The sequence below is a fragment of the Stomoxys calcitrans genome, chromosome 1, assembly GCF_963082655.1.
Source record: "Stomoxys calcitrans chromosome 1, idStoCalc2.1, whole genome shotgun sequence".
In the NCBI taxonomy this organism is placed as follows: Eukaryota; Metazoa; Arthropoda; class Insecta; order Diptera; family Muscidae; genus Stomoxys; species Stomoxys calcitrans.
Genome location: NC_081552.1, coordinates 192,908,354 through 192,922,670, shown reverse-complemented (window position 1 = coordinate 192,922,670; position 14,317 = coordinate 192,908,354). Strand labels below are relative to the sequence as shown.

The 14,317-nt window shown below is 38.4% G+C and overlaps 1 protein-coding gene across 1 annotated transcript in view; it reads left to right on the top strand.

Annotated features, from left to right (window-relative positions):
- LOC106086620 (division abnormally delayed protein) overlaps positions 1 to 14,317 on the top strand; it is a 489,548-nt gene that overhangs the window by 402,553 nt on the left and 72,678 nt on the right. The window contains exon 2 of the mRNA XM_059362923.1: positions 3,463 to 3,606. Coding sequence (XP_059218906.1) covers positions 3,463 to 3,606 — 144 coding nt within the window. The remainder of the gene's footprint in view (positions 1 to 3,462; positions 3,607 to 14,317) is intronic.

Below are 14,317 nucleotides of genomic sequence, written 5' to 3'. Positions count from 1 at the left end.
ATTGGTTCAAACGTGATTCATATTTGTTTTCTGTTCCCTAATCCCGAAATATAAAAGGCAACAATCGTAAAAAAAATCCATTTTGCTTACATAAACAAAAAATTTTATTTTTGGGAAAAAATATGTAGCAATCATTTGTTAAAAAAAAAACTTCGTAAGAAAACACCGATACGTTCTTATTTGAAGTAGTTTTTTTAAATGACTGTTAACAAATTTCATAAAAATTTTCATTTTGGATTTTGTCATTTTTGTCCAACGATCCTTAGGTCAGCCAGGCCAGCGCTCAATTTCCTCACCACGGGCATCCGACAACAAATCGCTGGCTATCTATCACAAACACCACCCTATGCCCGCACCAACAATCGACACCTTCCACGAAAGTCCACCGTAAGTTCCCGATGAACTATAAATCGACTGCCATAGGCATCCTCACCAAACAACAGCACCGAAAAGTGGCCTTGATCTTGCGACTGCCTCACCACCAAGATTGCACCAATCCAGCCCGCATCAACACCCACCCAAAGTTCCCGATCAACTATTAATCGACTGCCATCGGCAACTACACCGAGCAAAAGCAACAGTAAGGGGCCTTTGAACGCACAAGTGCCTCTCCGTCGAGCTAAATCCACCCATCCTCCAAGATACTTTTCTATAGGTGAACGCTCATAAGCCAAAGCCGAAGAGGATAACCAACTCACCCTTCGTCGCATTGTCATACAGTTACATAACACAAGTAGATTGTAACACAGAATTAAACCAATTAAGTCACCTTATTGTCAACCCTCGATTCTAATTAACTTCGTTTTGAGGTTAGTGGGTCCCTAGGTTGGCACTTGAGACGAATGATCCTTACTCAGCCTTCGGCAAAATCACGTTGCAAATGTCCATGAGCAAATTTGCATTTGCAACCAGTTATGGCACAAAAAAATTGAACCAAAAATTGTTATACCCACCACCATAGGATGGGGGTATACTAATTTAGTCATTCCGTTTATAACACTTCGAAATATTGATCTAGGACCCCAAAAAGTATAAATATTCTTGATCGTCTCGACATTCTGAGTCAAACTAGTCATGTCCGTCCGTCCGTCTGTCTGTTGAAATCACGCTAGCGGTCGAACACGTAATACTAGCTAGAAATAACAATTTTGCATAGATACTTAAAATTGATGTAGGTCGTTGAGGATTGCAAATGAGCTATATCGGTTCAAATTTAGATATAGCTCCCATGTAAACCGATCTCCCGATTTGACTACTTGAGCCCCTGGGAACCTCAATTTCCATCCGATTTTGTTGAAATTTTGCACATAGTGTTCTGTTATGACTTCTAACAACTGTGCCAAGTACGGTTCGAATCGGTCTATATCCTGATATAGCTCCCATATAAACCGATCTCCCGATTTTACTTCTTGAGCCCCCGAAAGCCTAAATTTTCATCCGATTTGGCTTAAATTTTGCACATAGTGTTCTGTTTTGACTCTTAATAACTGAGTTAAGTATGCTCCGAATCAGTCTATAACCTGATATAGCTGCCATATAAACCGATCTCCCGATTTGACTTCTTGAGCCCCTGGAAGCCTCAATTTTCATCCGAATTGGCTGAAATTTTGCACACAGTATTGTGTTATGGCTTTCAACAACCGATTCAAGTTTGGTACGAATCGGTCTATATCCTGATATAGCTCCCATATAAACCGATATCCCGAGTTGACTTCTTGAGCCCCTGGAAGCCTCAATTTTCATCCGAATTGGCTGAAATCTTGCGCATGACTTCCAACCACTGTGCCAAGTACGATCCAGATCGGTCAAGAATATGATATAGCTTCCATAAAAACCGATCGCCGATTTTTATACGCGCGATTTTTATACGATTTGGCTGACATTTTATATTGTGCGTCTGAACAAATGTGCCAAGTACGGCCCAAATCGATCTATAACCAGATATAGCTCCCATATTTTAGCAGAATCCATGGTGGTGTGTTCCTAAGATTCGGCCCGTCCGAACTTTGCACGCTTTTACTTTTTTTCAATAAAGTTTACCAAGCATAAAGTCAAGGAATTTCATATGCTGGTTCCCAAGATTCGGCCCGGCCGAACTTAGCACTCTTTTACTTGTTTTCAGTTATATTTACTATGCATAAAGTCATCGAATTTCATATGTTGCATATGCTTTTTGCTTACATTAACATACAACTTTTAAAAACCAAAAACAAAATCCGAATTATCTGTCTTCAAAAAAAATGTTCTCCGCAATTATTACGAAAATCAATATTGATTTTAATTATTATTCAAAATCCATACATATTAAAATTCTCTGAATTCTTAATTAAACAAAATTGTATTTTATACATTATATAGTAATTAGTTTTTTTACAAAGGTTTTTGTTTATTGCAGTATTGAATACACAAAATAAATAGCAATTAAATTTAGAGTCATGTTATAGACAATTAATGAAAACATACATTTCAGTATTTGGCAATGCTTGTATTAAGCGTTTGCAAAAATATTTATTTTTATGCAACGCCCCAAGGTATACTATAATAAAATGCTACCAAATCAATGCAACCTTGACATATGTTATGCAAGAATGCAATATTGCTGCATAATGCATAGCAAGAAATGAGAACAAGCAAGTTTTGGGTTGAGTTGTAAGTAATGAGTGAAGTTTAATTCGATAAAAATCCAACACATTTTTGTAAAATGTTTTGTCATTACAAGGCTTTTGGTCTTTTACCTCCCACACAAATTTTTTTTTTGAATGCGACAATTCGCAAGACCGCGGTCACAGGTCGCAGCCCTCCATCTGGTCTATGGACTATCAAATCCCACTTACCCCTCGCTTATACTTATTCTTCATCAAGATATCTCTATCGGTAGATCTATTCTTCCTATTCTATGGTTCATGGGGATTTTTTTTGATGGTGAATTTTAATTACTGTGTTTTTTTTTTCTCTGCAAACCTTAAGTTGACTAAATCCTTTATTGGCCATTTTCATTGCAGTGCCCAGTTCCTTGTCATGATGGTGGCCATTTGACCACATCACACCCTCACTTCTATCTATCCAATCAATATCACATAACATAACAGCATGGCTTTGGCCTTTTGCCAGGATAAGAGTTTGGCAAATACTAATGCGAATACAAAAAGCCTTCTAGAATATACCTTGACATACATTTTCAATTTCGATTTTTCTGTTTTCTTGCTAACGTGATTCAGGCAACATTATGTGTTTGGCACTGAGCTTTGGATGAAGACAATGTCAACAGCTTTGGCCAAATGCATTTACGTTGTATGCTGTATGCAGGTGAAGTAGTGCAAACTAATTTCACAAATGTGTGTTTGCTATGATAAATAGTTGGTGTACTACTCCCTTCATACTAACCTTTGACTCTTTGAAATGTTTAAATCATTTTTCATCTTTTACTAATAACAAATTTCTCCTCTCTTCTCTATATTTCAGGTGCACAATGTGGAGGTCACTGTTGTACGAATTCTACAGAAATCGAATTAAGAAAAAAGGCAGCAGCAGATTTCGAGCGTTCATTGCATCATCACACCAAAAGTTTACGTGGTATTTTGGAGTCAACGGCAAATTTATTTGAATGTAAGTAAAGCGAAAACAAATTCAACGCATCCCATTTGTATGCCAAAAAGGACTTTGGAATTCTCATCCCCGAATAAATATCACATATTTTTTAATAGCCCACTGTCACTGCGTTGGATATTAGCATATTGTCATTATGGAATGATTTCATAAAATCATTATTTCCTTTTTGGAAAAAAAATGCTAACGTTGCCTTTAGTATATACACTCAAAAAAAATACAACGTTGGGAATATCTTTGGGGCAAACAAAGTAACTGTGCAACATTTGCCCACCACCGTTGAACGTTTATCGTGAATTTGTCATATTATGATGTTAAAGTCACTTCGGTTATGGTAAAACTTTAGTGACCTTCGTCTTTAACGCAGCAGCTCAAAACTTCTTTCAAGCCAAAAATGTTTCGTTTACAGCAAAAGACGATTTGTAACACAGACCAAGCGGAGATCATTGCAATTAAGGAAGTGGTGTAATGGCTAAGATATCATAACGACGATTGGCATAAATATCTTCTCAGACAGCCAGGCAGCCATTAAATCCCTGGAGAAGGTTTTACACAAAAACCTCCTCTAGACCATCGCAGATCTCTCAACGAGATGGCTGAACAGTTCAAACATAACCTGTTTTGGGTGCCGGACCATAGAGATATTCCAGGGAATTGTAAAGCGGACGAGCTTGAGAGATTAGAAACTACCCTACACATTCCAGTGAAACTGGAATCTGTGGGTATGCCTCTAGCGACATGTTAGCTAAGTTTTCAAAACCAGGCCCGAAGGAAAACGAATGATAGATGGTCACAAAAAGGGGGAGCTGTGAGCATTGCAGAACTATGTGGGCTAATCTAGTTGTTGTTGTAGATGGGTTCTCATCTGATGAATATAGATTGACCGCAGGACTACCACAAGGCTCTGTCCTTTCTCCCTCTCTTTTTATACCATCCACCATAGGATGGGGGTGTACTTATTGCGACATTCTGTTTGTAACTCCTTAAAAATATTCTTTTAAGACCCCAGAAAATATATATACGCTTGATCGTCATGACATTTTAAGTCGATCTAGCCATGTCCGTCCGTCCGCCTGTCTGTCGAAAGCACGCCAACTTTTGAAGAAGTAAAGCTAGCCGCTTGAAATTTTGCACAAATACTTCTTTTTAGTGTAGGTCGGTTGGGATTGTAAATGGCCCAAATCGGTCCATGTTTTGTTATGGCTGCCATATAAACCTATCTGGGATCTTGACTTCTTGAGCCGCTAGATGGGACAATGCTTATCTGATTGGGCTGAAATTTTGTACGACGTGTTTCGCTAAACTTCTGGTGACAACAATGAACACCACACAGATCGGACCTAAATGTTCCAGCCTGTGTGGTGCTGAAAGCTTTTCCCTGCGGGGAATTTATGTCTTTTTCATTGGTTTAACCTCCGGTTGCCGCAGTCAGTATTGAAAGGTGTGCTAAAAAAGTGACATTTTCTCACATTTTATTTTAGGTGAAAAAAAATGCTCGTACTTACAGTACCACAAACAAAACACAGCCCACCAAACGGCGCCAGGCTGGAGGTAACAAAATTCATAAACTGTTTGACAATATTCTCTGTCATCATTTCTTGCATTTTTTATCATAAACGTAGTCTCAACGTTTTTCATAAAAGAATTTTACATGTCGAAAAATTCATTTATGGGAAATGAATTATTTTTTTTTTTGTGTGTATATAAGACATTTAAAAGAAATTAATCATTTTCTCTTTGGGTGTGTGATGGCATAATTAATTTTGACAGATTACCCAAAAATTATTAAAAGTCATCACATGGTGCATAAAAATTAAGCGAAGCAATGCTTAAAACGAAATCCACGAAATAATGAATGATTGGAATATTAATTTTACCACATGTGTAAAACGAATTTAAGAAGATTTGGAGAGATGTAAAACAATTGAAAGAAACTGGTACAGTCGAAACCGCATAAATGTAGAACGCTTTAGCAAAAAAATCCCGCTTAAGTGAAACTTCCTGGAAAACACCATTCTTATCTGGTGTTAAGTGTAAAATTGCTGAAAATACCGCTTAAATGAAAAGGTTTTTACACCCCAAATTATGTTTTAATATGAAACTAAAATCGCATGAGTGAAAAAATTATTTCTATGGGAAATTATCGGGAATTAGAAAAATTTGTGTCATCAATAAAATGCTTAAAACCATATTTTGATATTTCTCTAATGAGATTGTCTTTGAATTTTAAAGATGTACACAAAGCATTGCTCTTTTCAACTAAAGTAATTTCATACATATTTAATATGTTGTCGCTTTCACTTGTGTTGAAATCGCTTAACTAGAACTTTTTTTCACTAAACCGTACTACGCTTAACTGCAAATAACGGATAAGTGAAACAAAATTTATGAATTTTTAGCGTTTCACTTATTCGGCTTCGACTGTATCTTAATTTTGCCTAAATGTATGCAATATATTATAACGGGTTTTACAACTAAAGGCATAATGTGAAGTAGGGGATGTCTGAAAGCAAATAACGGTTGCGATTGGCCTTAACATGGCAAAACTAATCTTAGTCTAATTTTAGTCCCTCCTTCTTCTCAAACATGGAAGCTGAGCTTTTTCTGGTGTTCTCTTTTTTTGCGTGTCGAGTTTCTCATTACAGCTATAGAAGAGTCTTGGCTAATGGGAAGAGAAAGATGATCGTTCTGCACGAGTCTTTCTTTCTCTAATCCCTGTGCAGTAATTTTCTAGTTCCCATGAATCCAATTTTAGGACCTCGGTCAAAAACTCGACTCCAACGGTTTCAACATTAACAGCCTCTCGGATATCCATTACTTTATTTGTTTATCGTATTATTCTCAATTTCGATGAATGATTCGTACTCTTATTTTCAAGATTCTTAATTTAGTTCCCATTCTGTCCCGAAAGGCATGCATGCCCGTTGCAGGGGATTTGTGGCGGGCCTCACATACTTTTCCCCAAATTCTGATATGTGATTGGTATTAGATTCCTAACATTTAAGTCCTGCATTACACCAGCCATTTTGCATGAGAGTTTGGGTGATATTCGGAAGATCTCAGACATTTGGTCTTATCATTGAGTTTAAACTTGAATCGGACTGCACTCATTGATAGGTGAGAAGTTTGCCCCTGTTCCTTAGTGGAATGTTCATGGGCAAAATTTGCAAAAATTGCCACATGTCAGTGTTGGGGGTTTTTTCTAAGTCAGGCGTTTCCCCAAAAACTTGTTGTCCAAATTCAATATTAGATCAATGACTTTCTTTTGAGCTACATATTGTCTCGATCGGCCCACGTGTTCTTTTGGGGGTTATTTGGCGGGCCCCCACACTTGCCCCCATTTGGTAGGCAAATTTTTACTCTACAAACGAAGCCTCATATTACTCCGATCACACCACTTTTCCCTTTGGGAGATTTTAAGAGTAGAGGAATTATTAGGGATGGATGGATTTTGGGTGGTGGATTCCTTATAGGTTAGATTAGTTTTAAGTGGCAGTCCGCTCACTTAGACGTTTTCGTCCATTATGATACCACAGGAATAGTAGAAAGAAGATGCCTTCTAGTTCCTACCGTTGAACCATCCAGATCGCTTTAAAAAGCCCAATAACTTGCGAATGTTCACATCCGCTAAATCAGACAGGTTCTCAAAGGAATGAGAACTTAAAGCTTGACTCCTTCTGACTGCTATTGCGGAAAACACACACAGAAGGTGTTCTATTATCTCTTCTTCTTCGATGTCCTCACAGCTTCTGTAAAAGTCGTTGCTGGCAACCTTCAGTCTGTCAGCATGTCTTCCGATTAGACAGTGACCTGACATGACGGACACTATGACTGACACGTCTGTTCTAGCTAATGACAGCAAAGCAGTGGACCTCTTCAAGTCTAGATGGGGCCACATAGTTTTGGAATGCTCACAGCCCTCTCTTTGTGACCATCTATCTATTCGTTGTCCTGCGAGCCTGGTCCTGAAAACTTAGCTTACACGCCAGAGGCATACCTACAGATTCCAATGTCCCTGGAGTGTCCATAGTCTCGCAAGCTCATCTGTTTTACAATTCCCTGGGATATCTCTGTGGCCCGGCACCCAGAAAAGGTGAATTTTGAACTGTTTAGCCATTTCGTTGAGAGATCTGCCACAGTCGAGGGCGGTTTTTGTGTTCAAAAAATACGTCCTCCAGGGATTTAATGGCTGTCTGAGAAGATATTTATGCACATCGTCGTAATGGCATTATATCATAGCCATTTCACCACTTCCTTACAAGCAAGGATCTCCGCTTGATACACACTGCAGTGGTCGGGGTAACCTTTTCGATATGACCAATTCTAGATCTTTAGAGTACACCCCAAAGCCCACCTGGTCGTTTAGTTTGAAACCATCCGTATAGAAGTTTATGTAACTTCAGTTACCAGGGATATCGTAGTTCCCATCGGTTCTATCAGGAATAGTGGTACAGTAATTTTTATCAAAAAGCGGCTAAGGTTGGGTGTAATCCACACTGCCTGGAACATCGGATATTGTTTCAAAGATAACACAGTGGCCGTAGCCGCCACATGACCAATGAGAAAGCTCCCTTAACCTCACGGCAGTGGTCGCTGCAGCCATCCTTTGGATCCGGTTAAGTATTGAGCAATAGATAGATTTTTGAAACGCCGTCCACCAGACCACAACACCATATAGCATAATAGGTCTGACAACTGCAGTATATACCCAATGCATGACACGCGGTCTAAATCTCCAACTTTTGCCAATGGCTCTCTTGCAGGTGTATGGGGCAAGAATTGCCTTTCTTATCCTTTGCAAAATGTTGGATTTGAAGTTCAATTTCCTGTCCACCAAAACACCCAGGTATTTTGCGCTTTCTGTAAATGGAACATTCTCTCCACCCAAAGAGACAGGTTTCACTGTTGGCAACTTGTATCTCCTGCTGAAAAAAACTACTTATGTCTAGCACGGCTTTATGCTCAGACTACTTTCGGTGCCAAGTTTTGATATGAAATACGAATTATTATCGCAAATACCTTACCTCATACCCCAAAACACCTATCGTTTGAGTTCCATATTGTTGCCATCGGTCCACTTTTAATTTTGGGTGTTACTTTTGGGGTAAGGGGGAGAGTGCGCCCTTCTTCCGATATCAAAAAGTTATATAGCCAATTGCTACTTCCAGATAAACCTACACAATCTGTGAACATTTTAAGTAAATCGGTTCATCCATTTTCGAACAAGCATACTTTTACTTTTATATGATTGATGATGACATACCACAACAAGTACTATCCTAAAAATATGCAACATTTTTCAAAGACGGCTTTTATTTCCAAAAAAACAAAATTCAAGAAAATCAGTTCAGCCGTTTTCGAACAAGCACACTTTGAATTTTGTATAATTGATGATGAAATACCACAACAAGTACTATCCTAAAAGTATGCAACATTTTTCAAAAAGGTTTTTAAACATAATTGTGTGTAGCCAATTTTACAGTTTACATAAAATACATTTGAGTTGATGTGTAAAAATTTCTATTTATATATTTTTTCTATTTTTCATCATCTAGTACATGACAACATATTTTAAGCTTCTTATTGCAATATTATATTCATTGCCTATAGTAAGGCTTATTTATATTTCAAGCATTTGTGAATGTTTTCTATTGGGTTGCCCAAAAAGTAATTGCGGATTTTTTAAAAGAAAGTAAATGCGTTTTTAATAAAACTTAGAATGAACTTTAATCGAATATACTTTTTTTAAACTTTTTTTCTAAAGCAAGCTAAAAGTAACAGCTGATAACTGACAGAAGAAAGAATGCAATTACAGAGTCACAAGCTGTGAAAAAATTTGTCAACGCCGACTATATGAAAAATCCGCAATTACTTTTTGGGCAACCCAATATTTAGCCCCCTTTGCTCTATTCATAAATTTATTTACGCATATTTCCTAAGAAGTTGCCTGGGAAACCGAATGGATGTTTACACCTCAAGAAATTTTAATTAAAAAACCAACGTTTTAAAGCATAGTTGGGAAATATTTAATTAAAATGCTCAAATACAAATGCAAAAATATATTTTTTTCTTTACCACACGCACACACTCTCCCTCTCTCTCTCTCTCATGCATAATGGTTTAGATGATTTGCCCACAGAAAAATAGAACGACAAAAATAAGCAAGCGAGCAAGTTGGAATGATAAACTCTGCCACCTTTAAAATCTTTCAGAAACGATGACATACACATAGGGATTTTACCATAGTACAGCTTGGGTAATGGGGGAGAACAAGAAAGGATTGGTTTATATTTATATATCTTTGCCACAACAAAGTCTTTTGAAGTTGCTTTCATTTTTAGTTATGCCCTAACGATGATGAAGATGAGACAGAAAATCTTAGTATTTCTATGTACAACCAGCCAACATGATAATTAAAAACTTACAGGATATGCTATAAATTATAAGGTAGAAAATACCTATGAAATTCAAGCAACTTTTGTATAATTAAACAATCACATAGAATTTTATATTATTTTGTTTTAGAGATGTTGTGTACATTGTGAAATTCTGTTTTGTTTCATTTAACTATTGCAGTTACAATGCAAAAGTAACACTACATTGAATTTATTAAAAGCTTTTCAGTACATTGCCTGCAATGTACAAAATAAAAATTGTGTTTCTTCATATTTTTATTATTATGTGTTTTGTTTAATTACATGTTTTCTGTGGAAAGAGATTTCTATTTAATTGAATAAAATTGAAATTTCTGTTGAATTGGTATACAAATAAAATATTGTCGTAAATTGAAAGCTGGAGTAAATACACCAAGGAGAAACCAATTCAAAATACTACAACCTAATATGAGAAAAGAGTCAATATCAAAGCATACGTTTAGGCTTATGTTTTGTTTGCCAACAATGCATACCTTAAGACTGTAGCTGCCATAAAAAAAACCTATTCTGTTGCATGGTATTAGTTAAGCACCCTTTTAACTGAATTGGTGGTGAGCTAGGTTTGTCTGCTGATAATAGCAGGCACTGTCTGCTGACTAATGGTATTTAATTTTGCTGCTTTTACAGCTTTAGTTCTGCTGTCATAGCAAAATATTTGCAATTTTAGACCAGCAGGAGAGGAGAGTAAAATAAAATAGAATAAACTGAAGTATAGTGAAACAAATATAATAAAAAAGAAAATTTATTATATAACAAGTAAAAGTGCGCTAAGATCGGTCGCGCGGAATCTTGAAAACCCACCACCATTGATTTTGCTGAAAATTTATACAGACTCAACTTGGTTGAAGGGCATACTTTTATTCTACATACCAAACATCTATCAAACCAGCAAAAATTAAAGCTTCTAGGAAACGAACAAAAATAATCGAGAGACCTGTTTATATGGGAAGCCACCGTAGCGCAGAGGTTAGCATATCCGCCTATGACGCTGAACGCCTGGGTTCGAATCCTGGCGAGACCATGAGAAAAAAAATGTCAACGTTGGCTTTCCCCTCCTAATGCTGGCATCATTTGTGAGTTACTATGCTATGTAAAACTTCTCTCCAAAGAGGTATCGCACTGTGGCATGCCGTACGGACTCGGCTATAAAAAGGAGGCCCCCTAATCATAGAGCTTAAAAAAACTTGAATCGGTGTGCACTCATTGATATGTAAGAAGTTTACCCCTGTTCCTAAGTGGAATGTTCATGGGCAAAATTTGCATTTGCAACTTGCGAATGTTCACATCCGCTAAATCAGATAGGTTCTCAAAGTAACTTACTTACTTTAGTTATTAATTAGCTATGACAGAATATTTGTTCCACTAGCCGAACGACCCCATTTCGATCTTACGGCCCCCAGACCCCATTTCGATCCTACGGCCCGTCTTCATTGTGCCCAACATCTGTGAGCCTTTTCAGTACGCTCCTGAATGTGACACTTCCAATTCAGTTTCCTGTCGAAAAGATCATACCTAAGTATTTGACCTTGTCGGATATCGAAATCGTCTTATTGAGGAAACGTGGTGCGCTAAATTAGCCCACCTTCGTCTTCCTCGTGAACAGGCATATTTCAGTCTTCTCTGGGTTAACATTGAGACATCTGGGTCTAGCCCAGTCATATGCTATATGCAAGACCCTTTCGGCCCTTCTGCATAGCTCGTTCGGATCCTTACCCCTTAGAAGTATTATAACATCGTCTGCATAGCAGACGGGTTCAAATCCCTCCTCATCCAGCATCCGTAATAGGTCATTTATGATGGTCACCCATATGAGTGGCGATAAAATGCCCCCCTGTTCCACTTTCTCCCTTATATTTATGGGACACACAATTTATCCACCTGTTCCTTAGCATATGGTTTATCCAGTCATCCTTAGAGACTGGGTCCACCCGGTACTGTTCTAAGGATTGGATGAGTGTGTCGGTCCGCACATTGTTAAAAGCATCCTCGATGTCAAGGCATCGAAGGATTCTTCTATTTTATGCACAACCTCGTGCAGGACAGATCTTCCCTTGACATAGGCATGCTGTTTGTATTTGAGCAGTCCGCTTGATGTCCTACTCCATGATGGTGCCCACAATACGTTCCATGGTTTTGAGTAGAAAGGATGTAAGGCTTATGGGTCTGTAGGCCTTTGGTGTCACATAACATGCCTTGCAGGGCTTTGGTATTAACAGCACCCTTGCCTCCTGCCAGGCTTTCGGAGTATATGCAAGTCATAGGCACGCTGTGAAAATATTGGCCAGATGAGGCGCCAGCTAGTCTGCCTCTTTCTGTATTAATGCTGGAAATATTCCATTAGGTCCGGGTGACTTAAATGGTTTGAAGCTCCTCAAGGATTCCTTCGCCATACATTGATAATAAGGTTATCCCAATAAGAATTCTATTGCTGTAATCAAAACATTGTGTTTGTATGTTCCTTATAGACTCAGAAACGGCTGAACCGATTTTCAGATGGTGCATAATGATCCCGTGGTGAAAATAAGGTACTACATTTTTGATATCTGAAGGGGGGTCGGACCCTCCCCCTTACCCTAATTTTCAGAAACGCCAGATTTCGGAGATGGATGAAGTTTTGATGAATGAAATTTTGTGTGCTCTCATATAGCATCCTAAAAATAAGAATTTGTTATCCAAATTTGGGATAGGGTACCTGGGGGGGCCGCCCCACCCTAAAACCTACCAAACATATATTTAGACCAATCACGACAATATGGGACTCAAATAAAAGGTATTAAGGATAAGAAAACGTATCTGATATCCAATTGTCGGACCAAGTGCTAGGGGGACCACTCCAACCCCCAAAACACCCCTAAATCGGACATATTTCCCGACCATGGCAATATGGGACTCAAATGAAAGGTATTTGCGAGTAGAATACGAATCTGATGTCTAAATGTGGGACCACGTTTCTGGGGGTCCAGCCCTTCCCCAAAACACCCCCCAAACAGGACTTATTTACTGACCATAGGAATATGGGGCTTAAATAAAAGGTATTTGAGTGTAGAATACAAATCTGATATCCAGATGTGGGACCACATGTATGGGGACCGCCCATCCCCGAGAACATCCCCCAAGGGGACAAATTTACGACCATAGCATTATGGGGCTCAAATCTAAGATCTTTGGAAGTAAAGCACGAATCTGATATCAATATTCGGAAAAAGTGTCTATGGGGCCACCCCACCCCCACAACACCACCCAAATAGGAAGTATTTGCTGACTATAGCTAACTGAGGCTCAAATAAGAGGGTTTTTAGAGTAGAACCCGAATCCGATATATATTTTCAAGGCCAACTCAGTGAGTGGCCGCCGATCCCCCAAAATACCCCCCAGTCATGTTTGACGACTATGGAAATATGGAGCTCAAATTAAAGGAATTTGAGTGTAGACCACGCATCTGATATCAACATGGGGACTGATTAGGGACCAACTGCCTAGGAGACGTACCACCACCATAACAACCCCCAAATAGGACGTATTTGCTCACCAAGACAATTTGGGTCTTAAAGAGAATGTAACTAAATATTCATAGTTTTTAGGGACAATACCCCAATCCGGACATATTTGCTGACTTTTGCAATAAGGAGTTTAAATGAGATTAGAAAACGAGTTTGATATCCAATTTTGAGGCCAATGGGGTTCAAATAAATGATAGATAGTTATATGAGAATAGATCACATTGCTGATTGGGGGACCACCGCACTCCCCAAAACACCCCTAAATCGGGCATATTTACCGATCATGTCAATGTGGGGCTTAAATAAAAGGAATTGGGGGGTAGAGCAAGAATTTATACCCACTTTCGGGACCAATTTTCTGGGGTCTACCCCTTTCCCAAAATAATCCACAAACAGCAATTTTTTACTGACCATCGCAATATGGGGCTCAAATAAACGTATTTGGGAGTAGAGTACGAATTTGATATGCAAATGTAGGACCATGTATTTAAGGCATCACCCCTTCCGCAAAACACCCCCAAAGGGTTCAAATGAAAGGTATTTGAGATAATATTTGAGAAGAGCACGATGCGGATATTTTTTCAGGGCCAAGCATCTGGGGGACTACCTCACCCCCGAAAACACCCCTAAATCAGATATCATGAGAATATCGGGCTGAAATAAAGTATTTTAAGAATGGAGCACACCTTACATCCAAACTTAAATTCGTTGACCAATAAAGATCATATGGGATTCGGATAAAGGCACTTATATTGTTAAACTGTTAGTCAAAAATCA